Consider the following 26,724-nt stretch of genomic DNA (forward strand, 5'->3'; position numbering starts at 1 on the left):
TACCTCTGTGATACTGAGAACTACCACACATCCTTCACAGCATTACATGCATATGTCCATTCTATTATTCTTTGGCCTATGGGGGGGTGTTAAGGCAACGGTTACACGTGTCCCTGTTTGTGCGCGCGTCATGGTGGTCTTTGACCAGCCTCCGTTGCGGTCGTGGGATGGACGGTAGTGTTGGTGTGTGCTTGGCATGTGTTTTCACTGCCGGTACATCTGTGGGAGGTGGGGTTGGCACATGTTCCTCTTTGCAGGGGGCCCCATCCTGGAGTTTTGTGTCATGCATCTACACTTGGCACGTGCCATATGTTCTGTGCTATTCCCACAGTCGTGTATGCCTTCATGCATTACTACTGCGTGTTACTGGCTGTTTGTATGTGGTACACATGGCTATTATGGTGGTTGGCTTGGCCTATTCCCATGCTATGACATACCCATCCATCTGGGCATATGCATGTTATTCCGTCCTTTGCGTTGGCTGTGGGTGTTTGGCCGTCCGGCAACACTACTGTCAACATGTGATGTCCCACCTTCCCCTTCTGTGCCTGTGGCACCCTGTTAGGGCGTCCTGTTTGGTAGGCAGATGTTCCGCTATATGTGTTGTGTTTGACATGTCTGCATAGCTAATCATTGGTACGGTGGTTGAACATACCACCTTGTCCAGATGTGTACAGTTATGTGCACCGTGGCGTGTGCACGCCTATGGGGTTTGGACAGGTCCATACCACATGCGGGATGTACACATTCTGCCGACACATTCACATGCAGCCATTTGCATATCTGTACCTGAGGTGGGTTGTTAACATGTGGGGTACATATTTGCCCGCGTGGCACTGCCTAAGACAATACATCTTACCGCATTTCAGGTATGCCCATTGTGTGTAGGTGTGTAGCTGCGCAAGGCTGCTAGCTGGGTTGGGTGCAGGGTCGTACATGGGTGCGGGATACATGCTATGATGGGGCTATTGTGTATTACATTTGCATGCATGAGTTCTGCTTCTGGATATTACGCTTAGACATACGCCGTCCTATGTGTATGTGACGAGCACGTTGCTGGGTGTGGCACATGTTGCTATGCACATGTTTGCCTGTGTTTAGGGTATCTTGTTTCCTTCTTGTTGTTATATCGACACGGCTACCCGGCTGTGTACTCTCACTACTGCTGGTGACCATGCCCATGTCGCTACTTCTATGTCGGTGCGGCGCGCTGACATGCTGTGGTACACCTTCACTGGGTATGCCCACTGACAGTGCATTGCGGGACGGACACGGTATTACGCGTATCCTTTGTTCCTTGGACGGGCACACTTAGGGCTTCGTGGGTTGATGTTTGGTTCTCCGTTTTGTTGGGACGGGTACTATGTTGCATAGTCTGCGTACGTTTCATTCTCCACGGGCCCTGGCTGGTGCGGTTACTATTACGGGCGGCCTGTGGAAGTCAGCACTTTAGGTTGCTCATCACCTGCCGGCTTGGCCACGCCTCCGGACGCATCCTACTTGGGCTCGCTCACGTGCCCTATGCACGTGTCTGTGGTTGTGGCGCGCACTCATTACTATGCATATGGCGCTGCTACGCCGACTATTCACTGCACCGCCGGCGCAAGCCTTACACCGGCCTTGCGCCGAGCTTCATGAATCCCGGGGAAGGTTTTTATTTTGGCCCAATCTGAGTTAATAACCCCCCCATCTTGGCAATATACATTTATTTCTCCAATTTTGAAACCTAATAAAGATCCAACTAGATGTTCTTCATATCGGCCCATCTCATTACTTAATGTTGATTATAAAATGTTTATGAGTATCTTTGCTGATAGATTGAAGACAATCATTCCCGGCATTATAGATATAGATCAGACAGGCTTCATTGTAAATAGAAATACTTTTGATAATATAAGAAGAACTTTAACATTAATAGATTTTGCAAATAGGAAAAAGAAAGATTTAACACTTTAAATTAGTCTTGATATAAGTTCAGCATTTGATTCAGTAAGTTGGGACTATCTGTTTACCTTAATGAAGTGCACAAACTTCTCAGATTTATTTATTTTATTTATTTATTTAACATTTGTTGACCGGGAATGTCCGACTAGGTTCCATAGAGCCTGTTTTCAGCAGAGGCCCGGGGAGAAATGCTCCAGATGCATGTCTTTGGAATGTGGGAGGAAACCGGAGTACCCGGAGGAAACCCACGCGAACACAGGGAGAACATGCAAACTCCACACAGAAGGCACCCCAGACGAGAATCGAACCGGAGAACCTCTTGCTGTGAGGTGACAATGTTAACCACTGCACCACTGTGCCGCCCATTACAGATGCATTTGTAAATCTAATTGAGCATTTATACAAAGGAACGTTGGCTTATATTAAGGTAGGAACATATGTTTCACAAAAAATACCCATTCTTAAAGGTACAAAACAAGGATGTCCACTTTCTCCACTATTATTCACTTTAGTAATGGAGCCTTGGGCTAATTTGATCAGAAACAGTACTGACATAGAGGGTTTTGAAATAGATGTAATGGAGCCTTGGGCTAATTTGATCAGAAACAGTACTGACATAGAGGGTTTTGAAATAGATGAAAATACAACATCCAAAATTCAACTTTTTGCAGATGATGTTCTAATTACATCAGCAGGATCTAATTCTTCTATGCAGTCTCTATTTGATAAAATGATGAATTTTAAAAGTATTTCTGGTTTAATATTCAATGAAGAAAAAACTAAAATACTACCTATATATACACGAAAAAATATTCTCATTAGTGATTTTACTAAATATGTACCCAATTCAGGTCAGATAACTTATTTAGGTATAATACTATCTAAAGATATTAAATCTATTATATATAATAATTATAATACCTGTTTTCTTAATATACAAAATCTTAATACCTGGAATAATATGTTTTTTACTATGGAGGAGAGACTTACAATTATTAAAATGATAATATTCCCAAGATTTTATACTTAATACAATCAATAATACTTCCACCTACAAAAATAATTATCAAGAAACTGAATACACTAATGTTAAATTTCCTATGGGCACCTAATAGACCTAGGATTGCATTAAAGAAACATACGAATAGCTGGTCTCAAGGGGTATTTCTTTTCCAGACTTTAATTTATATACTATCTCTTCTATTGTAAAAGTTATTACTTTATTAATAGATCAGTCATATGTCACAAAATGGAAAGATTATTGGGAGCTAATTAGTATGCACTTCATGAAAATCTCCTTAACACATAAAAATATGATTGTAAATAACTCCATGTTATGGTTACTAAAGGAATTTTGTACTTCACCTATTACACCTAAACATATGGTTTGTTACCCATTAAATATTATTATTAGTTATCGTAACTTTATATTCATGCACCCTAAGTATAGAGAATGGAATTTTATTGTATTCCTATAATGTATACTCAGGGTATGCTTTTGTCATCTACTTCTGAAGGAACTCATTTAACTATAGATAATGATCTAAAGTACTGGTATCAGTTGATATCTGATAATAAAGTTAAAAATCTAGATTTCTTAAAACAAGAATTTGATCTAAGAGAAACTTGCTGGTTAGAGGTTCAGACCTTTAGACAACATCTCATTAATAAAATAGATCTAATGTCTATAACAGTTAAAGAATCTATTCCAACACTGATTGATTACTTGATATTAAATTTACAACATAAAGTTTCTGATAAAGGTAAACTTTCATACATACATAAAATTATCAGACAAGAAACTTTTACAGTGTAGATTCATACTGGAATTATTTCACTTCTATTAATGGGGACCCACCAAATCAACAAGATAAACAATATATATTGGAATCTGCTTATAGAACTACGTCTTCCATTGTCTGGAGACTTTATACATGGAAATTTTTACATAGATCTTTTATACACCTTTGATGATGAATAAAATAAATAATAAAGATAATTTATGTAAGAGATGTAATGTAGAAATTAATGCTGACTAGGCTCATATGTTTTATGACTGTATAAAATTGAAAGAATACTGGAAGTCAATTAATGAATTTTGCAGGCTCTTTTACAGATAATTTCATTATTTCTAAATCTCTTATATTATTCAACACACCTGTACCTCAAAGTGTTAAAAAGGTTAAGCTTCCCTTGTTATGGTCTATTCTAGCAGTGGCTAGGAAAATAATAACTAGAAATTGGATTTCAGATACACTTCCTTCGTTCAATGAATTTAAAAATGTTATGAATATAGTGTGCCATATGGAAATAAACACAATTAGGACAAGAACAAATAGAAAAACATCTTATTATATTGTATGGGATAATTTACAAAATTTGTTAAAAAATTTTAATTTCAATAACATGATATTTTAGTTTAATTAATTGATCTGATTGTAGTGGATGTCTTTGTAAATACTTTAGTTGTTTTGTTGAATATTATAATAATACCTATTTTTAATTACTTGTATAAAATTGTTATGATATTTCTCTTATATGTTAAAACAATAAACCTGTTTTGAAAAAAAAGAAATTGCCTGAGGAGAGGGTGCGAGAAGATAAGTGGATCCACATTGTATTCTGCTGAAATTGCTGAGGCATGAATCTTAATGGAAGAATAGGACAGGCCATTGTGGAACAATTCTGCTAAGTATTCCAGAATATGTGTCATACTCGCCACTGTCACATCTAAGCCTTTTGTTGTGTTCCAAATGAGAAATCTTTTCCATTTTGCTGAGTATGTCTTCCTTGTGGAAGGCCGGCGAGCTTCCATAATAATGTCCTTTACTCTCTGTGATAAGTTATTTTGAGGGGGATTTATGGAATTTTCCAGGCAGTTAGTTGCAATGTTTTCAAGTTGGGATGCATGAGCTTGAAATTGTTCTGCATCAGAAGAAGAGGCCATAGGGGGAGAGGCCATGGTTTCGCCTGTGACATGCTCCTCAATAGTGGGTACCAGTGCTGCCTTGGCCAGTCTGGAGCTATCAGAATTACTCTTGGCTGTTCCGCCCTGATCTTCAGTAAAACCTTGGACATTAATGGGAGAGGTGGGAAGGCATATACTTTTAGAGCTTTCCAGCTGAAAGAGAGGGAGTCCACTATCCAAGCTTTTGGGTGGTATGTCCTTGAGCAGAATGTCTTCAGTTGATGGTTGGGGGAGGAGGCGAACAGATCTATCTCCGGCTTTCCCCATGCTTTTGTTAAGAGTAGGAAGATGTCTGGGTGCAGCATCCATTCGTGTGCATCCATGGTAGTTCTGCTTAAGCTGTCTGCCAGTGCATTTTCTTTCCCTGGCACAAACTGGGACTGTAGTTGGATATTGAGTTTCAGGCATAGTTCCCATAGATTCATAGTCAGCCTGCATAGAGGGTAGGAATGTGTGCCTCCCTGCTTGTTTATGTACCACATGACCGTGGTGTTGTCTGTCCTTATTAACAGGTGGCCTTGATGGAGGAAAGGTTTGAAGGCCTCGATTGCGTGCATCACTGCCAGCATCTCCTTTTGGTTTATGTGCATGCGCAGCTGTCCTTGAGACCATAGGCCTTGGATACATTTGCCCTCCATGTGTGCTCCCCATCCTCGGTCTGAAGTGTCCATGGTGATGGTTTGTTTTGTTTTTGGTTTGTTGAAAGGCAACCCTCTGTTGGACTGGCAGGCATGAGCCCACCACAAGAATTCCTTTTGAAGGCAAGGAATGATTGGTATCAAAGTTTCCAAACTGTGACTGTGCTGAGACCATACACTCCTTAAGTACCACTGTAATTTTCTCATATGCAGCCTGGCCTGTGGAATCAGAATTATGCAGGATGCCATGTAACCCAGGGCCTGCAGGATTTTCCTTGCAGTTAGCTGAGTTTGTCTTGTCAGATTCATGAAGTAATCCGAAAGTTGTTTTTGTTTTTCTTCTGTGAGAAAGGCCATTTGGGTGGTTGTGCCTAGATCTGCACCCAAAAAGGTTATCCTTTGGGATGGAACAAGTCTTGATTTTTGGATATTGACTGTGTATCCCAAGGCCTGTAGTAGGTGGATGGCATAGGCCAAGTCCTTTATCAAATTTTTCTTGTTGTCCGCTTGTATAAGGCAGTCATCCAGATATGGGCAGATTTGAATCCCCTGAAGTCTGCAGTGTGCAATTACTGATGCCAGGCATTTTGTGAATACTCTGGGCGCAGTAGATAAGCCAAAGGGCAATGCTTAGAATTGATAATGCTCTGATCCTGCAAGAAATCTGAGGTGTGTTCTGCAACTTGGTCGAATAGGTACATGCAGGTATGCCTCCTTGAGATCTAGAGTCACCAGCCAAGACTCCTTGCCCAGCATGGGAAGAAGTTGCTGTAGGGTCAGCATCTTGAATTTTGGCACAATGAGGTAAGTATTCAGTGCGGACAGGTCGAGAATAGGCCTCCATTGATTTTCTTTTCTTGGAACAAGGAATAATCTGGAGTAAAATCCTTGGCCTTGTTCTGAAAGAGGTACCTTTTCTATGGCTTTCATTTGAAGTAAGTTGTTGATCTGCTTTAAAGCCTCTGCCCTCTGATTTGGTGGCAGGTTTGGCATTCCGTTTCTTCTTGGCAAAGTGTGGAAGTGGAACCTGTATCCTTTGTCTATTATTTGCAGTGTCCATGTGTCCCTTGTAATGTAATGCCAGTTTTTTGAGAATAAAGAAAGCTTTCCGGCTAAGGGTGCTTCCAATTGAGCCCTGGTAGGCGGAATCAAAGTAAAGTCATTGTGTCTGTCCTGGTGTAGTGGTTGTTGCTGCTGTTGCTGCACTACCTCTCTGGTTGGTAGGCTGCCACTGACGGCCTCTGTAGGAGCCCCTAGCTTGCCCTCTACCTCTGGGACGCCTGTTCCTGCCTCTCTGGGCTCTGTCCGAGTCTGGAAAGGACCAATTCTTAGTAGGCCAGTTTCTGCTGAATCTCGGTGGTTGTACTTGCAGAAAATCCTTGACTGTTTGCACAGATTTTGCCTTTTCTTCAAACTTCTTTAAGACCTCCTGAGTCGAGGAGCCAAATAATTTTTGTTTTTCCATTGGAGCATCCAGGAGTTTAGCTTTAACATGGTCTGGCAAAGATAGTTCCTTCAGCCAGGCATGCCTACGAATAACTGCCCCAGTCATAGCTGACCTACATGAAGCCTCCAGTGCATCATAACCACACTTTAAAAAATGATTACTAACCTACTGTGAGTTATGTACCAGATCCTGAAGGGATTTACTGTCAAGGGGTTCAGAAGAAGAAAGCTTCTTATTCAGTTCATCTAACAAATACTCTTGGTACTGTATCATATGAAATTGACAATTTAATGCCCTCACGGAAAGAGTTGCAGAAGTATATACCTTCTTTCCCCATCTCTCTAAAGCTCTAGACTCCCTTTCAGAAGGTAGAGGATTTTTGGCAGTGGCAGCTGCAACCCCTTTAGGGCCCTGAGAAATAGTATCTGGGTCTGCGGAATGGGCCTTATACAGATGAAAATGAGAATCCGGGACCCTGTAGTATCTATCAGGTTTGGCAGGTGCCGGGGGGAGAGTATCAGGGGCTGTACTAACATCATTGTACACATCATCAATAACATTCAAAACAGGAGGTATAGCCAAGGGCCTATGTTGAGGCAAATGCAAAAAGGTCCTTAATCTCTTTCTAGAATCAGAGAATTCCTGACCCTGCCATTGAAAATGCTCTCTCATGGAGTGTAGAGTCTCACCAAAAGAAAAATCTTCAGGAGGGGAGGCCAAAGGGATAGATTCTTCAGCATCAGAATCCTCATAGGGCGAATAAGCCTCCTCCTGGTGATCTGACAACTCAGATCCATCCGTGGACTCATCTGAAGAGTGTTGGTCAGAGGGCTCAGCCCTGGGCCTTTTGTCTTGAGGTGGGTGAGAGCCCCTGTCCGGGTGAGGCTGAGAACCTCTAATTAAAGAAATTAGATCCTCTGCAAGGCTGAGGATCTGAGAACTAGAAGAAGGCCTCTGGGAGGTAGACTTGGGAGGCAAAGCTTTAGAAAGTTTAGCAGCTTTAGCCCTGGAAAAAGCCTTAATGGACATGGAAGCAGGGGGTCTAGCTGTCCCACGTGCAGGAGTAGATTTGTCCAAAGGTATGGTGTCTGACATTTCACGGACATTTCCCGGACACTGGTTTCGGTAGGTAGCTCAGTAGCAGACTCAGCCGGGGCCTCCAGGGCCGCGGTGGTCGGTTGAGTGGATTCGGTTAAAGGAAGCTCCGAGGACTCGGTTTCGGCTGAAACTGAGACACTCGCGGTAGGCCTTACCGTGGTTTCAGCCGAAACCACGGGCCGCGAATGTCGGTCCTTGTCCTTCCATTTTTTCACCAAATGTGATGTCGGAGTCTCCGACGGCATCTTACATGCAAAATTAGCCCCAAAGAATTCCTCTGCAAACTCCGACCGACGTCTAAGAGTTCGTCGGTTGAAGGAAGCACAGGCTGAACAGGCCGAGACGTCGTGGTCTGGGCCTAAGCAAGGGAGGCAGTAAGAGTGGAAATCCTTATGAGGTATTTGTTTCCCACAAGTTAAACAATTATTTACTTTATCTGACATCGGCTGAGGCAAGAAAGAGTCCCCAACGGGGTACTTAGCTTTTTCAAAGTCTTCGGTAGCTGAATCACAGGATCTGACCGACCGGCACTTGCGAACTGCTTCTGCTTTGGGCACCGCGCGGCAAGAAAGACTGAGGAAAATGGTGTCGGCTGATGCTTTTATACCCCAGACGCTCTGACGTCGGGGAAAGTGCGACATCAGCCGAGGCCAGACCCAGACTTTGGAATCCGGCCGACCGAAGGGCTGCCTGAGGCAGGACAACCCATATGTTATGACTGCAGATGCATCCTTGAAGGACATCTTAGTCCAGAGAAAAAAACAACCTTTACCAGAAAGTAAGAATATGGTTTACTGAATTATGGGCTTTCAATGGGTCAAAACACAGCACCAGGAAAATGTCCATCCTCTATAGCTTGGCAAAAGCTGTTAGTTCATAGGTTGGTACAAGGTTATCAACCCTAGGGCCTATACAAGCCTATCCATAACAATTCCCTGAATATTTCTTCCCACAATATTTACTTCCCTGGACCCCTGTCTAGCAGGGCGACTGACGTGATCCCCGGGGTGAATTTCCTATCTCCCATCCAATCGTCAAGGTTCCTTTTGAAGAGGGCCAAGGAGGCGCTCTGCTTGACATGCATGGGAAGTCGATTCCAGAGTATGGGGAGTCTCTGGGTCAGGAACCTATCCCTCCAGCATGTTTTGTTCATTGTGATGACAACGTTTAGATCCCTGGAGTGTGTGGCTCTGAGGGATAGGGATTTCTTTAAGTGGAGCATGTCCAACAGCTCAGGGTTTGACATGGCCTTGTATGTTAAGCAGAGATTTCCTCTGAGTAGACGATATGCCATAGAGTATAGCTGGATATGTGATTCTTTTAGTGAGGTATTTCTGCAGCCTTTCCAACTGCTGCAGAGGTCTTGTGAGGTACATACCGAATGGGGCATTGTACTCTATAATGGGTCTAATGAGGGATGAGTACAGTAGGACAATGACCTCCTTTTTTACTGATGCAAAGCCCTTAGTGATGAGGTGTGCCACATAGAAGGATTTCCTGGCTGTTGTGGTGATGTGGTTATCGAAGGTGAGACCACTGTCCGCCTGTTTCCCTATGTCCCTTATCACACTTTCGGTGTTTAGTGTACTGCCACGTATGTGGTAATTCATGGGTATATGGTTTTTCCCAAAGGGGATAACTATACATTTCTTGGCATTAAGCTTGAGCCCATGGCTCTGGCACCAAGCATGTGTTTCTGAAGCCCTTTTTGTAGAATATCCACATCATTTAGGGATTCAATAATGGCTCCAAGTTTGCAGTCATCTGCAAATTTTGTTAGCCCGAGTCCCTTAGTGTTGGCCTGTACTTTAGAGAAGTAGATGCCAAACAAGAGTGGTCCCAGGACTAAACCCTGAGGTACTCCACTTGTCACTTGTCTGGAACTAGATTTGGAGACGGCAACTTTTACAGTCTGGGTTCTGTCAGCAAGCCAGTTGGTAACCCATCAAGTGACGTAGGGATTTATGCCCAGCTTAGTAAGTTTATCTATGATTCCAGAGTGGAGGATGGTGTTGAAGGCCTTGGCGAGGTCCAGATAGGCTGTGTGGACCACCTTACCCTCATCCACAGATCTGGAGACTGATTTGAAGAAGGCATTCAGGTTCAGGAGACAAGATCGGCCCTTCACAAACCCAAACTGGGTGGGGTTCAGTGTTTGAAGGTTGCCAATGTCTTTGTTTATAAGTTCCATGATAATGTGTTCCATGCCCTTTGCAGATCAGGCTCGTCAGACGGATGGGATGGTAGTTCCTGTGATCCAAGGTGGATTCCCTCCTTGTGGAGTGGGATAACTGTAGCTGTGCGCCACTCAGTGGACACGAAGCCTGAGGTGAGGCTATGATTAAACATGACACTTAGTTGAGGTGCCAGTTCATTTTGTAGTTTATGTAGTACACAGCCGGGGATGTCATCTGGTCCCATGGATGCTGTATTCTTAGCTTTGGAGAGTGCGGTTTCTACCTGTGTGACTGTGATTACTGGAATTTGGCAATCTTTTGGTATTGAGATTACCGGAATTTGGCAATCTTTTGGTATTGAGATGGACCCTTTAGGGGGTGAGGGGGGATGAAGTTGGCACTAAATCGATCTGCCAGGATATTGGCAATATCCTTGGGATCAGTATATTTAATGCCATTCTGTTGTAGCTCAGAGCAGATCTGGGCATTGCCATTTAGATTCTTGACATAACTATAGAATGCCTTGTGGTTGTCTTTGGAATCTTTGGCAATTTTATTTTCGTAACTAGCTTTGGAGGATTTTATGAAGGATCTCAGCTTCTTAATAAGGCTGGTAAGGGAGTTTTTTGCATCCTGGGATGGTGTCTCCTCCTAAAGTCAAGTTGTTGGCTACAAAGTAGGCCACTTGCTTCAGTCTCTTGCCGCTTTCTCTGTGATTTTTTTTTTTTTTTTGTAAGAGGTAAGAGTAGAGCAACTGGTCTGTATGTTTTGGGATACTCAGATGTGATTGAATGTCACCAGTTCTAAAGCATCATCATCATGCACTCCATTACCATTTTTCTACATAGGGGTGATGCACTGTGTTAACTGTCACCACCTCTATCAATCCAGTGCCTGACTGCTACACATCTTCTCTTACACAATCCAACCATCTCTTGGCTGAATGTCCTCATTTTCTCTTGCCCTCTTTCCTTCTCTTCCAAATTTTCTTCACCAAATAGTCTTCTGTTTTCTTGCACATGTGCCTGAACCACAGCAATCAATACATCTTGGCCTGTAATGCAACTGGAGCTACTCTGGATTCTACTCTGATGTCCTAACTTCTTCACCTGCCACACAGTGTGCACTCTACCACCAATCTTAGGCATATCACAGTTCCCACTGGGGACTGTCTGTGAATCCAAGCACTGTTCATACTTGTGTCATTGGGTCTTTGTACATTGCCTGCACTAATTCTCCCAAAGTTTGAGACCTCAAACTATCATAGGATTGCCCACATCAGCTTTCTTGGGACCCTGTCATATGGTTTTCTTAAATCAAAGAATGTCAACTTTTCCAGTCTGTTATAGTGCAAACAACTGTCTGACTTTGATCTGAGTCTGAACTGCTCATCTCCCATCTTACTTTTCTACTGCTTTACTTATTCATTTATCCATTATCTTTTCCAACATTTTCATGCAGTATGACAGGAGGTCTAATAACTCTGTATTGCTCTCATTTGTGAATATCCGTTTCGTTCTTGTTCATCAGTACTAGATTGCTTATTCTCCAGCCATCTGGAATACTCCTTTCTCTCCATACACTAAGGAGTACCTTTAGGTTCAGTTCATAGGTGGGTACTAGGCTATTGGCCCTGGGGCCTACATAAGCCTAGCCAAAAAAGATTCCCTGGCTTTCGCCACCCAAGAAAATTATTTTTCTGTGCTCCTGTGAAGCAGTGCCACAGAAGTCATTCTCGGGGTGAATTTTCTATTTCCCATCCAGTCAAGATTTTTCTTAAAGAGGGCCAATGAGGAGCTTTGCTTGACATGAATGGGTAGTTTGTTTCAGAGTAAGGGAAGTCTCTGGGACAGGAATCTATCCCTCCTGCATGTTCTGTTTATTGTGGTGACAAGGTTTAGGTCCCTGGAGTGTGTGGTTCGGAGAGATTGGGATTTCTTTACGTGTAGCATGCCCAACAGCTCTGGGTTTCGCATAGCTTTGTATGTTAGGCAGAGATCACCTCTGAGTAGGTGATATGCGACGGAGTAGAACTGGAATTTTTTGAGACGGTCTGCGTGTGGCATCTGTTTGAGGCCGGTAATCCTCTTAGTGAGGTATTTCTGTGGCCTTTCTAACTGTTGCAGGTGTCTTGTGAGATGCATGCCAAAAGGGACATTGTACTCAATAATGGGTCTGATGAGGGATGAGTAGAGAGGAACAATGACCTCCTTTTTTCTAGAGGAGAACCATTTTGTGATGAGATGTGCCATGCAGAAGGATTTCCTGACTACTGTGGAGATGTGGCTATCAAAGGAGAGACTACTGTCTACCTATGTCCCGAGGTCTCATCACACTTTCAGTGTTTAGTGAGCTACTGCCTATGTGGTAGTTCATGGGTACCGAGTTTTTCCCAAAGGGGGTGACAATGCACTTCTTGGCGCTGAGCTTGAGGCCATGACTTTGACACCAAGCATCTGTTTCTGTGAGGCCCTTTTGGAAAATGTCTACATCATTAGGTGATTCTATTATGGCTCCCAGTTTGCAGTCATCTGCGAACTTTGTTAGCCAAAGACCATCTGTGTTGGCCTGTACTTCAGAGAAGTAGATGCAGAATAGGAGAGGACCCAGGACCGAACCCTGTGGTACTCCACTTGTCACTGAACCCTGTGGTACTCCACTTGTCACTGGTCTGAAGTCGGACTTGGAGTTGGCTACGTTTACTGTGTGGGTTCTGTCAGTGAACCAGTTGGCAACCTATCTTGTGACACAGGGATTTATGCCCAGTTTAGTGAGTTTATCTATAATTTCAGAGTGGGGAATGGTACTGAAACCCTTGGCAAGGTCAAGATAGGCTGTGTGTACTACCTTGCCCTCGTCTATGGCTCTAATGACTGCTTCAAAGAAGTCAGTCAGGTTTAGTAGACATGATCTACTTTTTACAAACCCAAACTGAGTGGGGTCCAGGGTTTGGAGGTTACCTACGTCTTTGTTTATAAGCGCCATGATGATATGTTCCATGGCCTTACAGACCAAGCTCGTCAGGCTAATGGGGTGGTAGTTTCCGGGGTCCGTCGTGGCACCGCCTTTGTGGAGTGGGATAACCGTCGCTGTGCGCCATTCAGTAGGCACATAGCCTGAGGTGAGGAAATGATTGAACATGGTACTTAGATGGGGTGCCAGTTCGTTCTGTAGTTCGTGCAGTATGCAGCCTGGGATGTTGTCTGGTCACATGTTCTTGGCTTTGGAGAGTGCAGTCTTTACTTGTTCATCTGTGATTACAGGGGTTTTGCAGTCTTCCGGTATTAAGATGGGCCCTTTGGAGGGTGAGAGGGGGGTAAAGTTAGTACTGAACCTATCTGCCAGGATGTTGGCAATATCGGTTAGTTCTGTATATTTACTGCCATTGTGCTGTAGCTCAGAGCAGATCTGAGTTTTGCCATTGAGACTCTTGACATAGCTGGAGAATGCTTTGTGGTTGTCTTTGGAATCAGTGGCGATTTTATTTTAATAACTAGCTTTGGAGGATTTTATGAGGGATCTCAGCTTCTTGCTGAGGCTGACCAGGGGAGTTCCTCCAATCCTGGGATTTTACTCTTTTTTTGCAACAGCTTCTTCCTTCTATTGTAGAGTTTGTTTATGGCATTTCTCCAATACACCCAACATTTTGATTAAATCTCCTGTGACTTAATTTCAGCCTGCTGCTTTCAATAACTTTATTTTCCTTAACATCGTTCTTACTTCTTCCATGGTGAGTACTTCCCCTTTTACCACAGGCTATGACTGGGACAGTACAGCTTCAGTAGGGGATTTCATCATTTAAAATTTGCTGGAAGTACTCCTTACATTTGTGTTTAATGTCCTCTTTGAATGGTGTCTGATGACCATCTTCTTTATCTTTCTGTAGTTGCCTTGCAACCTGACAGAGTTTACTTGTACCATCTGTTGAGACACATCCCAGAAGCTGACAGAACTTCCCTAACCTCTTACACTTTGGTACTGTAACTGGTCTCTTAGCCAAAGCAGTATCCCTTCTTAGCCAGGCCTGTCTTTTCTATCTTTGACTTCACTCTGAAGTCTTCCTTTCTCTTCATACCTTCTGGACTTCTGCATTCCACCACCAGCTTTCCTTATGTACCTTATTTCCACACCTGGCTCTGCCACATATCTGTTTCTACAGTCACCAAATATGCTGTTTTGAGACACTGATATTCTTCTTCTTCAGTTCCACCTGTTTTCTCTTCTTTCAGAGGTGGTAGAGACCTGAATATTTCCTTGAATTTCTGTGCTTTTGTACCAATCAACTTCCAGGACTTTAGCCTAAGCTCTGTTTACCTTAGAGCAGACGTGTCCAACCTTTTTGTTTGCCGGGGCTGCATTGAGTCAACAGAAATTGTCTTGGGGCCACATATAAAATATATTACATAGTTAAGTCTTTCGCTGCCACGGACAACCAGTCGACCTCCTGGCTGTACTGTAGGTGCATTCGAACAATGAATAAATGTAATAAATGTCTAATATTTGCCTTAAAATTCTAATTCTCATTTTAATTCTCTAATCTAACAGTTATCTCTAACATCTAAGTTAATATACAATTTTATTTTTTCACAAATAGATATTCAGTACAGCACTGGGAAAACCACTCCAGCAGTCCAACTACATAAAATGTCAACATTAGCAGTCCTACAATACTACAATCCACAAAAATAAGCCAGCAAATTTGCAATAAAGTAAAGAATTCACATTACTGACTTAATAAAACAATTCTGAATAAACTACAAGAGGGTCTCACCCAAACAAATGACTGGTGCCAGAAACATGACCTCAAGCTAAATGCCAAAAAATGCATCATCATCCCTTTTGGGGAGAGTGATGTCACCACAAATTATCACATTAATAACAATGTTGTAAGCACTCAATCGGTTGTGAGGTGCTTGGGCACCCAGGTTGATAGAAACCTGACTTTTGATCACCATGTTGTCTCCATTGTATGGAAAGCTTTTTACATGGCCCACCTCATTAGTAAGGATATCTTATCCAGGGACAAGGAGGTCATAACATCCCTGTATTCTTCCTTTATAAGAGCCATTACTGACTGCAAAGCCCCTTTTGGCATGCGCCTCAGCAAAACACTCTGCCAAAAGAAAAACAACAACCATTTCTGACTAAAAAGGTCAAAGGACTAAGTTCACTTAGTTATCCAAACAGACTAAAAAGCTTCTTGCTTTCCTCTGTCTCTCACTGGCCCCTATAAATTTCATCACTGGCTGGCTTTCCAGGCTAACAGAGATCCTGCCTTAAGAGACTTCCTCCATCTCAGAAACACTGGTTATACTTAAAATGCTCACTACAAAGACCACAGCCTTCACTGCAACATAAACAAGCCACTTTGTATGGACAGGTTCTTGACACAAAAAACTTTGTCGTATGTAAAAAGCTCCTCTCGTTATCAAACAATGTAGTTCAGCAACACGACAACTGGATGGATAGCCATAAATGTACTCCTTGAGTAAGTAGCATAGCCTTCATCAAACCGGATGGAAAATCCACATACTAAACTTTCCTAACTGGACGGCTAAGATCTAATATTGGTTACTTAAGTCTACTTCTCCAAGAAAAGGGACCTATTTAACTAAGAATTTCATTAGTAAAAATATGCTTAGTATACATATTAAATCTCTCCTACACACACACACACACACACACACACACACACACACACACACACACACACACACACACACAAACACACATACACACACGAGACTCTACTTGTAAAATAGACAACCTCAGTAATCACATGACACACACTGAATGAAATTGTTTGGAAGTAAAAATATCTGAAAAAAAATCATAATACAGACGGATTCATCCATGCAATTTCCCGTCACCAAAAGGACCATCAATAAATCAACAAACAACTGCTCAGCAAAAAGGAAATCAATAAGAAATCCATAACCTCTCTAAGATCATACTACATACTGGAGTAAGAATATAGCTTCCCTCCACTTTAAAGCCATTTGACATTCAGACATTTTAATTTGTGCAGAAGTTATTCACAGACTGACAGTTTACTGAGCTGTAATGCTGACCTTTGCTTTTGAAAAAAAAAAAAACAAATTCCCAGACTTTGTCAATAGCTCAAAGTGCAGAGAGGATTATTTTTTTATTAATTATGTATTTATTTATTTTTGGAAAACATCTTTAAAACTGTTAAATTGATTACACACCCAGAAACACTGAAAAGTTATTATAAGTAAACCACAGACTGCTGCAAGAAATCAAAGTCAGATTAGCACTCTGTGCTTATGTCCGAACCAATGAAGCAAACCTGTCAATTACAAAAGAATTAAAGTAGCTTAATAAGAAGGTTATTTGCAATGTTACATGGCAGTTTATATTGGAAATAAGCAGAGATATTAAAAAGGCTCTGTTTTTCTTAATTTATTTATTTTTTTTATTTATTTTTACATTTGTTGACCGGGCTAGTCTAACTGGATATATGTCCATTTTCAGTAGAGGCCCGGGGAGAAAAGCTCCAGGGAAAAAACATACAATTAATAGAGAATAACATAAAAGCATTTTTATACAGCAATATTCATACATACAATTAATAGAGAATAGTATAAAAGCAGTTTTATACAGCAATAATTATATGATTAAGGCAGTTTTATACTGCAACAAATTTAGCCTAAACATGTAAGCTAAAGAAATTGTAAAAGAATATAAAAAATAGTAGTATGTAAATACTGGAAGCAAGTCTTAGAAGGGTGTACTAGTAACACTTATTTCTATGTGAGAGAAAAGGATATAGAAGTAATCTAAGAAGGTTGTAATAGGAGAAAGGTAAAAGATTAGAGTCAAGAGAATGTTAGTCAGGGTTAGAACATGGGCATAACCAGTGATTACTGAAATATAGCTTTAGATTTCTTTTAAAAAGTGGGAGAGGTCAGAGATGTAACGTCGGGTGGTAATTGATTCCATACTTTTCCGACAGAGTTAGAGAACAAGGAATCACCTGCTAAGTTTATAGATTTAGTAATATGCATAAGCATTTTGTTAGAGGAGCGTACATTTTTGAGATTGCTATGGTATAATGAAGCTAGAGAGTGTGGGAGTATTATGGGGTTAATAAAGGGCCTTGTATGTTATTGTAAGTTGCAAAAATTGTATCTGATTAAGAAATTCTAACCAGCCTAGTTGTTTCAGATTAAGACAGTGATGAGTTCTAAAAGGGGAGCATGTAGCGAACCTGGCAATGTTATTATAGGATATAGCTAGTTTGTGAAGGTTCTTTTTAGAGAGGTTGGTGTAAATGGGAGAGGCATAAAGAAGAGTTGAGAGTAAATAAGTTCTAGCTATAGTGGACCTGGCCAGTGGTGTAAGAAAAGGTTTAATTCTGTAGAGGGATCCTAATTTATGGTTAACTGATTTTACTGTGGCATTAATGTGGGTATCAAAGTTGAGATTGTTGTCAATTGTGATTCCTAAGAGTTTAGTGGTTAGATCAGGAGAAATAAGGGTGCCATTATTTGATGTGATACTGGAGTGTACAGGGGTAGTCGGGTTGGTGTAAAGAGTAAAAGTTTAGTTTTTTGGGGGTTTAGTAGGAGGCAGTGGTCAGAGAACCAGTTCTCTACTATATTAAAAGCTTTTTGTGTATGAGCCTGAAGTTCAGCTTGAGAGGTGGCTGCACAGACTATAGTAGAGTCGTCTGCATATTGAATACATGTGTAGAGAGGGATGGCTAAGTGGAGGTCATTGATGTAGATGGAAAACAAGAGAGGGCCTAAAATGGATCCTTGTGGAACACCTAATGTAATGGGCAGAAGGTTTGATAGTCTATTTTGCCAGAGTACAGCCTGCTGTCTGTTATCTAGATAGGATGTGAACCAGTTCATTGAAAGTAGATTCAGTGAGTAGGACTTTAGGATGTGAAGAAGGATTTGGTGATTAACCATGTCAAAAGCTTTTGATAAATCAACAAAGACTGCTGAGGAGAGGATATTTTTGTTGCGGTTCTCGTTGATACAGTTAGTGAAGGAAAGCAAGGCAGAAGAGGTACTATGGAAAGGTCTAAATCCATGTTGACAGTTAGCTAGTAGGTTGTGATGGAGAAGATGGTTCATTAGCTGTTTGTGGACACACTTTTCCATTATTTTTGCAAGTGGAAAGAGCAGTGCTATAGGACGATAGTTGGACATGTCGTTGGAGCTACCACCTTTGTGTAATGGGATAATATGAGAAATTTTCCAGATGGATGGGATAATACCTTCGTTTATGGTTCGATTTATCAATATGGAGATGAGATAAGCTATGGCTTTAGATGCTATTTGCAGGAATTCAGCTGGGAGTTTATCAGCAGAGGGGGTTGTTGCTTTTAGCTTTTGGAGAAGGGATCGAATATATGATGTTGGTACTGGTTCTAACTTGAATACTGGGGGTGACTTGGAGGTGGAAGTTTGTAGTTTTGAGATATTGGGGGATAGTTGGCTAGCCAGAGTTTGGATAGTATTGGTAAAGAAAGAGTTAAAGGCATTTGCTGTTTCAGTTGAGTTTTCAGGATTAGCACCTGAGGGGATGGGGGTAATAGTTGCATCTGGATAAAGAATTTTATTAATAGTAGACCAAAACTTCTGAGGTTCCTTGAGGGAGGATTGTTGTAGGTGGCGATAGTAGTACTTTTTATCTAGTAGGATGGCTTTTTTTGTGTTATTTCTTTGCTGTCTGAAGGTTAGATGATCTGTAGAGTTCTTAGTAGTTCGCCATTTAGCCCAAGATTTGTTTCTATGAATGATTAGTTGCCTGGTATTGTTTGAGAGCCAAGGAGCAGGTTTAGTTTTATTTCTTGTACAGCGTATTGGGGCATGATGACCAAGGATTGTTAGAAATGTTGAGTTGAAGTATTCAACTGCTTTGTTAATTGGGAGGGATTTTAATGGTCACCAATTACATTGCTTAAGTTCTATTTTGAAAAGCTCAGGGATAAAATACTTTTTGGAGCGAACTGTTCTGATAGTGTTAGGGAAGGTTGGGTAATAATTATGCTGAAAAGTCTTCCAAGGTAAATATAACCTTCTGATTTAGTATGGAACCATACCTCTCAACCTTAGAGCAAGAAATCTGGACAAAGCGAAAAATAAAAGTGGGACACAGGCCCAAAAATAGTTATGCATCACAGACTCCATTGAAACAACTGTAGCTGCAGGATTCCCCTTCACAAGATCGAATTCCTGTAAACTCGAAATTCATAACCCTGAAACCAGAATCTCGAGTTTATAGAAACTCGAAAATGTGAAGGGGAAATAAAAAAAAAAGTCACCTCCCACACCCCCCTACTTAAATATTCTTACTTCAAGATCACACTACAGCGAAGGAAAGGGAAATCTCCTGTTCCGCGCTATATGCAAAAGCGCAAAACAGAAGTTTTCCCAGTCCTCTACTATAGTGCGTTAACACATCTCTTAGATGACAGCTGCAAGGGGACCCTAGCCCCCTGCAAAAAGGTAACTGAACTCATTTTTCCTAACCCTAAACTTCCCATTCACAATTTCGAGTGAATGGAAGTTCGAGATTCTGGTTCCGAGCTTATGCATTTCGAGCTGCCATTCATTCGATCTTGTGAAGGGGAACGAGCTGCAGACATTATACATCACTTATAATGTTTCTATCTCATCATTGTCAGTTAAGTATTATATGGCTCATTCAATCCTGCCGCCTTCTGCAACAAGGAAAACCATGCTTTTAAATGACAAATGCATTAAAAATAATAAATAAAACACATTGCATCCACATCCTGCAACTTCCTATCTGCAAACAACCAAAGAGCTTTCACTAAAAGTAGGGCTGATTATTTCCCCAGAATGAGAGCTCTCCCTAATTAAGTCTAATGGTATACAATCTACCAGGATCTGGACTACCTGAAAAAAATTAAATTATGGCCTGCAAATTGCAAGTGCACTTTGTTCAATTAAACTATATTTCTAAGCCCACTTACTGCATTTTTTCAGTAACATCCCAATATCCATTTCCTGGTCACTTTACAAGACATTGGCAGTGGTAGACGTGGCATCCATCAGATCCCTACAGGACCACACTCATACTGCTAGCACTGTCCATTAAATGTAAATATCCATCCACTGCAAATGGAAGCTATGTCTTAAAAAAATCTACTTTTGGCATACCTAGTACCCAAGTATCAGGTTTTGAAACAAAGAAGCATATTCTCCACAGTCTGTAAGTCTGTCTTTAATTTCATCTACTGTTGCAGCCCTCCCAACACATAAACACACACACACACACACACACACACACACATATAAACACACACACACACACACACACACACATACTCTAAAACCCCCAACATTTAAAAAAATGACATTGTGCCCACCTGATTTGCCAGTATTTATGATCCACCAACGCTATGCTTATTGTTGTCCAATCTGCCACTACTTAGAACCTACCAATGACAAAACAGTACTGGGTGCTTTTTTGTTGGTCAGGAAAAAAACAATGCAACTTTATATGCTACAGTCCCACAAAGTCAATCCACTTCTGACCCATTAACACAAGGCTGCTGTCTCATTCTTACTCCCTGGAACTGCATTACCTTGGGTGACTACTTTTATTTCCTAAGCAAAAGACACAAACTGGAAGATGAGGCAAAAATCCAGGCATTCTTTGAAAATCCATACAGTTGAGAGGTATGATTTCATATTCAATACAACATTCTATCTGTCAGGAAAGCCGCAATTTCATGAAAGTGTACTTTTAATGTACGATATATTTGTGAAATAACTTATTTGTGTTCAGTAGGTAGATTGATTGTCGTTAGCCTCTTTGTGCAGGTGTCTCTGTCCGTCGCTCTGTCATGCACACACACACACACACACACACACACACACACACACACACACACACACACACACACACCCACACGCACTCTTCTACTTTCACGCACACAAACATTCTGCTTTCATGCATGCACTCACTCACTCCGTACTTACCTATTAACACAGGTAAGTGCTGTCCCTTTCAAAGGCAACGGAGGTAAATCTATACACGAGTCCCTCTTCAGCGAGAACACACACACACTCTGATTCTTTGGTGCGAAATAACGGCGCAGGCTCACAAATCCTTCTTTGGTGCAAAAAAATAAAAACTAAAAGGGTGCTTTGGTGCATGCGCACACCATTAGAGTTACAGGTCACGGGCGTGAAACACAAAACAAAAAAGTGGTTTTGGGCATGCGTATATCGATGTTGCAGTTAGAAGTCGTGGGCCACATGGAAGAGCTATGAGGGCAGCATGCAGCCCGTGGGCTGGACACATCTACCGTAGAGTATTTTCTGCCAACTGCTTGCAGTGGATTGTGGTCACCCAGTGGTTTATGCTTGGGCTGACAGGGGATGAGGATGATCACAGATTCTCATAGGTTCATAGGCTGCCCTAGGGCATTTATAAGCCTAGCCAGAGTGTGTTTGACTTTCACCACCCTTTTAGATTAGTTGACTGTGCCTCTGTATAGTAGGTCACAGAAGATAGCCCTTTTAAGGTTAGTTTACTGTACCTCTGTCAAGCAGGGACACAGAAGAGATCCCAGGGGTAAACTTACGATCTCCCATCCACTCGTCAAGATTTCTCTTGAAGAGGGTCAGTGAGGGGCTCTGACTAACATGGATTGGGATTTTGTTCCAGAGTGAGGGGAGCCTCTGGGATACGAATCTGTCCCTCCAGCATGTCCTATTTATTTCTGTGCTGAGGTTCAAGTCCCTGGAGCATTTAGCTCTAAGGGATTTGGATTTCCTGAGGTGAAGCATGTCTATTAATTCTGGGTTGGACATGGCTTTATACGTCAGACACAGATCGCCTCTGAGTAGGCAGTACGCAACTGAGTAGAGCTGGAGTTCTTTGGCCGAGCTGCACAAGGCATCTGTTTGAGCCCCTTGATCCTCTTGGTGAGGTACTTTTGGGGTCTTTCCAGTTGATGCAGGTGTCGGGTAAGGTACATCCTAAATGGGGCACTGAATTCAATTATGGGCCTGATAAGTGATGAGTAGAGGGGCACAATGACCTCTCGATCTAGATGTGAATCCTTTCATGATAAGGTGGGCTATATAAAAAGTCTTTCTAACCACTTTGGCAACGTGATTGTCAAAGGAGAGCTTGCTATCTACTTGGGTCCCCAAGTCCCTAACTACTTCTTCCGTACTTAATGGATTACCACCTATGTGATAATTTCTGGGCACTTTGTTTTTCCCAAAGGGGATGACTATGCACTTTTTGGCATTTAGCTTTAGGCCATGGCTCTGGCACCAGTTATCCGTCTTTGTGAGACCCTTTTGGAGGATGCTTGTGTCAGCCAGAGAGTCGATTACGGCACCCAGTTTGCAGTCATTTGCGAACTTGGTCAGCCATAGTCCACCCATGTTAGCCTGTACCTCTGAGAAATATATACTAAACAAGAGAGATCCCAGGACTGAGCCTTGTGGGACGCCACTTGTAACTGGTTTATAGTCTGACATGGCACCTGCTATTCTGACCATGTGGGTTCTAACCCTGAGTCAGTCTGTAACCCATCTTGTGACATAGGGGTTGATATTTAAGCTGGTGAGCTTATTTATGATGCCCAAGTGGGGTATTGTGTCGAAGGCTTTTGTGAGGTCCAGGTAGGCTGTGTGGACTACCTTCCCTTCATCTATGACTTTGGTAACTGTTGCAAAGAAGTCGACCAGGTTCAACAGGCAAGATCTGACCTTAACAAAGCCGAATTGGGTAGGATCCAGTGTGTGGAGGTTCCCAATGTCTTTGTTTATGATTTCCATGATGATACGCTCCATAGCTTTGCAGACCAGGCTAGTCAGGCTTATACGGCAATAGTTTCCGGGGTCTGTTGTGGCACCACCTTTGTGGAGTGGGACCACTGTTGCTGTGCGCCATTCCTTGGGTACATATCCTGTAGTAAGGCTGAGATTGAACAGTGACTTTATATGAGGGTTTAGTTCTTCTTGGAGCTCGTGTAAGACGCAGCCTGGGACACCGTCTGGTCCCATTGATGCTGTGTTTTTTGCTTTGGAGAGGGCAGCTCTCACCTGTGTATCTGTGATCTCAGGAAGGCTACACTCTGTTGGGATAGTTTACCATAAACCATGAAAATTCTTACCTGACCCCCTCTCAAGACCTGTTTTTCTTTGGGATGCAGGGTCAGAACATTTTCCCATGCTACCTTTGTGGGAAGCAAAATCTCTTTTTCTCTAATTCTGAGATGATCCTGGGTGCTGGATCATTTACTCCTTTCCATGCAATAGGAAGTCCCTTTCCTGAAGAAGTATCAAAAAGCTCATGAAGCATGACAATGCCTGCTCTTCAGACATTTTGAAGGGTAACACATACCCAGTTAATATATCCTATGGCACAGCATAGGTTGCTCTTGGTGTTGTGATATATAACGCAGTAAAATATTGTTTGGTATTGCATATAAAGCAATTTAGCAAAATATCATAAAGTACATTGGCAGTGGTCACTTAATATGGGAGGATTGCCCCTTGGTTTATGGTATCCAAATGGGATGTTTATTCAGAACCAGTCCATAACAGAATACCTAGAAGAACCTGAGTTGGGTTCATCAGGTTCAGAGATATTTTGGCAATAAACATTCTTGTGTAATGTGCAGCAAAGCAGAAAGGTAAGCTTATGTTCTCAATGTAGATAAAATTCAGCAATAATTGGCAAGTTTTTACAGTGCAGGTTATTCAGAACCAAGCTGAATTGCTTGTGAAAAACAATGAGGCTGGTACACTGGGCTATTTTTACTTTAAGTGTGTGAGCACCTTAGCTTTCACAAACAAGCCAGCTGGTTCCTGGTCAGAAATGTTGGGGTGGTTGACAGAGTGCTTCAAAACTTTTTCTCAATAAGTAACCACATGCTTTCACTTTGTAAATGACTTCTGACTTTGACACTCAGCATTGCCTCTGAGCAGAAAAATAATGATGCACTCAGGTTTCAGCAAAGATTCAATATCCCCCTGGTCATATAAATGCAACATTGATTCAAACAGATCACATCTGCTCTTTATACTTCCCAGACTGGTACTGACAAATGTATCACCCTTCAGTGCTGCTAGAGTGACTGATATTTCTGTTTTATACTCAATGACAGGTAAATGCTGCCTACTGTGCCTTCATTTCCCATGGTCAGTATTGTCATATAATGCAGGGCCTGCAGTACAATGTGCAAACTTAAAGTGCTCGGCACTGAAATGCAACACCTACTACCACTGCTAGAATCAACCAAAGAAAACAAAAATACTATAGCAGTACTGTGGTTCCTTCAATGTATCCTTCTTGGAAAGGTTACTACCAGGGAACTGTGGGAAAATGATATGATAAGGGTGGTTATAAAAAAGACAAAATAGAAATGCATACTAAACAGGTGCAAGTGTGTCTGTCACCACTTGTGTGTTTCCCCCACATGGAGGAACTAGATAATCAGCCTGAAAAGGTATGTATCAGAGAATAAGCATGCTGTACAACCTATTTCTTCATTAAGCTGACAACAGTTATGAAGTCTATGAATTTGCCAAAAATGATCAGTAGAACAGTTATTACAGAATACTACATTGCATTTGCTAAATGGCAGAAGGAAGCAAAGTATATCTACTAGACCCTTTAACTGAATTTAACATTCTACTACCTCTCCACTCATATCCCATACCCTCTTGAATGCTTCCATGCACTTCTTGTGCAGTAGTCATTTTATGGGCTCTGAATACCCTCTATGATAAACTGCATTCTTAGATCAAGGTTAACAGTTGGCTCCTGCAATCTACTGACTGTTCAGGTTGACCCTTTTACATTTTCATGACATGATCTTGTGCACTCATGTCATACCACTCGTCATCCATCCTCTGTTCTCTAGTTATGTCACTGTAACGGAGGCAGTAGGCCTGATCTACAGTACTCTTTACATTTAGAATAGGCAAAATCTAATAAATTGTATGTTGCAACAAGAGAACTCAAAAGGAAATAATACATTCCCAAAGTATCAAGATTTGGAGATGTAGCACAAGTAGCAGGACTAATGATGAGGCTTTTCAATTTATAACAGTGCTTGAAGATTTACTGATGAAACCAGTGAAGCTACCTGGTGCAAGTACAACTAGAATAGATACTTGAAGAAAGACATACAATTCTTGTATGCAAGCACACACAAACATCGCCTATGGAAAAAGTCAAACTCACAGTGGCCAGGCATACTTGGCAGCATTAATGTAAATGGTACTGTAATACTTCCCTCCATTCTGGTGATGTATTTAAAAATGAATGTAACTTTTCCTTAATTAGCTGCAATGAAGACTCACTTTGTGAAGAACAAAGACTTGACTCAATTTTAGCTAAGCCACAATGTGTCTAGAAATATTATACATACCTGGCTGCAATTACTGGCAACCACGGTGTTAGCTCATCTGAATGATTTCCAATCAACCAGTCTATGCCTGGAAAGAGAAAACTGTCTCCAGGAATAATTGCACATTCCTTTAAAAAAAAAAAGCCAAATTAAATGCTGAATAGAGGCTGCATATAAAAATTTGATTCATTGCATCAAAAATAAGCATCATTTCAACATAAAGAATAGTTGTGTAAGAACTTACCATAACCTTAAGTGTCCTTCTCTTCCATGTTGCAGTATTCATAACAGCAGGGAGGTTGCTGCCTGCAGTGCCACCATCTGGGTAGTATACCAAAGTCTTTGCTCCTGATGGGTACACGTGTGACATCTCTTGTCAAACCAACGTAGGGTATAAAAGTGATGTCTGCACGTACCCTCTTCAGAATGAACTGCCACATACAGTAGTACTCCTGTGGGTTAAGATAGGGAGACCCTTAGACTTGCATGTAGACTAGACCTAGGGTAAGTAGGTAGGCTGTGTTTAGTGGGGACACTGAGGGAGAAAAATGACTACGTCCCCACAGACAGGCCATGGTATGTTAGTTAGGTAGAGTAGAGATGCAGGTGGGTGGGACGGAATACTGCAACATGGAAGAGGACATCTAAGGTTTTGTTAAGTTCTTACACAACTATTCTATGTACTTCTATTTTCATGTTGCAGTATTCATAACAGTAGGCAGAGCATCACAGCTTTAGGTATGAGCCTGGGTGGAGAATTGGGTTCCCTGGTCAATGAGGCCTTGGAGTACTGACCTAGCAAACCCCGCTGTGGCTCTGGAGGTTAGTTCCAGTTTGTAAAGGTGTGAACTGAAGTCCAAGTGGCAGCTTCTAAAATGAAAATGTAGTCAATCCCTTTGAAAAAGGCAGCTGAGGAGGCAGCAGCCATGGTAGACCGAGGTTTGACATGACCATGCAAGGATTTTCCATGACAGGAATAGCACATGCCAATGGATTTTGACATCCATTAAGAAATCGTCTGCTTGGAGACTGCCTTCCCTAGCTCATGGATGGAAGAAGATGAA

The 26,724-nt window shown here is 41.7% G+C and overlaps 1 protein-coding gene across 1 annotated transcript in view; it reads right to left on the bottom strand.

The window, feature by feature from the left end:
• Positions 1-26,724, bottom strand: part of TRMT44 (tRNA methyltransferase 44 homolog) — a 587,826-nt gene that overhangs the window by 215,686 nt on the left and 345,416 nt on the right. Inside the window, exon 7 of the mRNA XM_044063563.1 lies at positions 25,682-25,788. Within this exon, the coding sequence (XP_043919498.1) occupies positions 25,682-25,788 (107 nt within the window). The remainder of the gene's footprint in view (positions 1-25,681; positions 25,789-26,724) is intronic.

Source organism: Protopterus annectens, chromosome 2.part1, assembly GCF_019279795.1.
Source record: "Protopterus annectens isolate FY-2018-M chromosome 2.part1, PAN1.0, whole genome shotgun sequence".
In the NCBI taxonomy this organism is placed as follows: Eukaryota; Metazoa; Chordata; order Ceratodontiformes; family Protopteridae; genus Protopterus; species Protopterus annectens.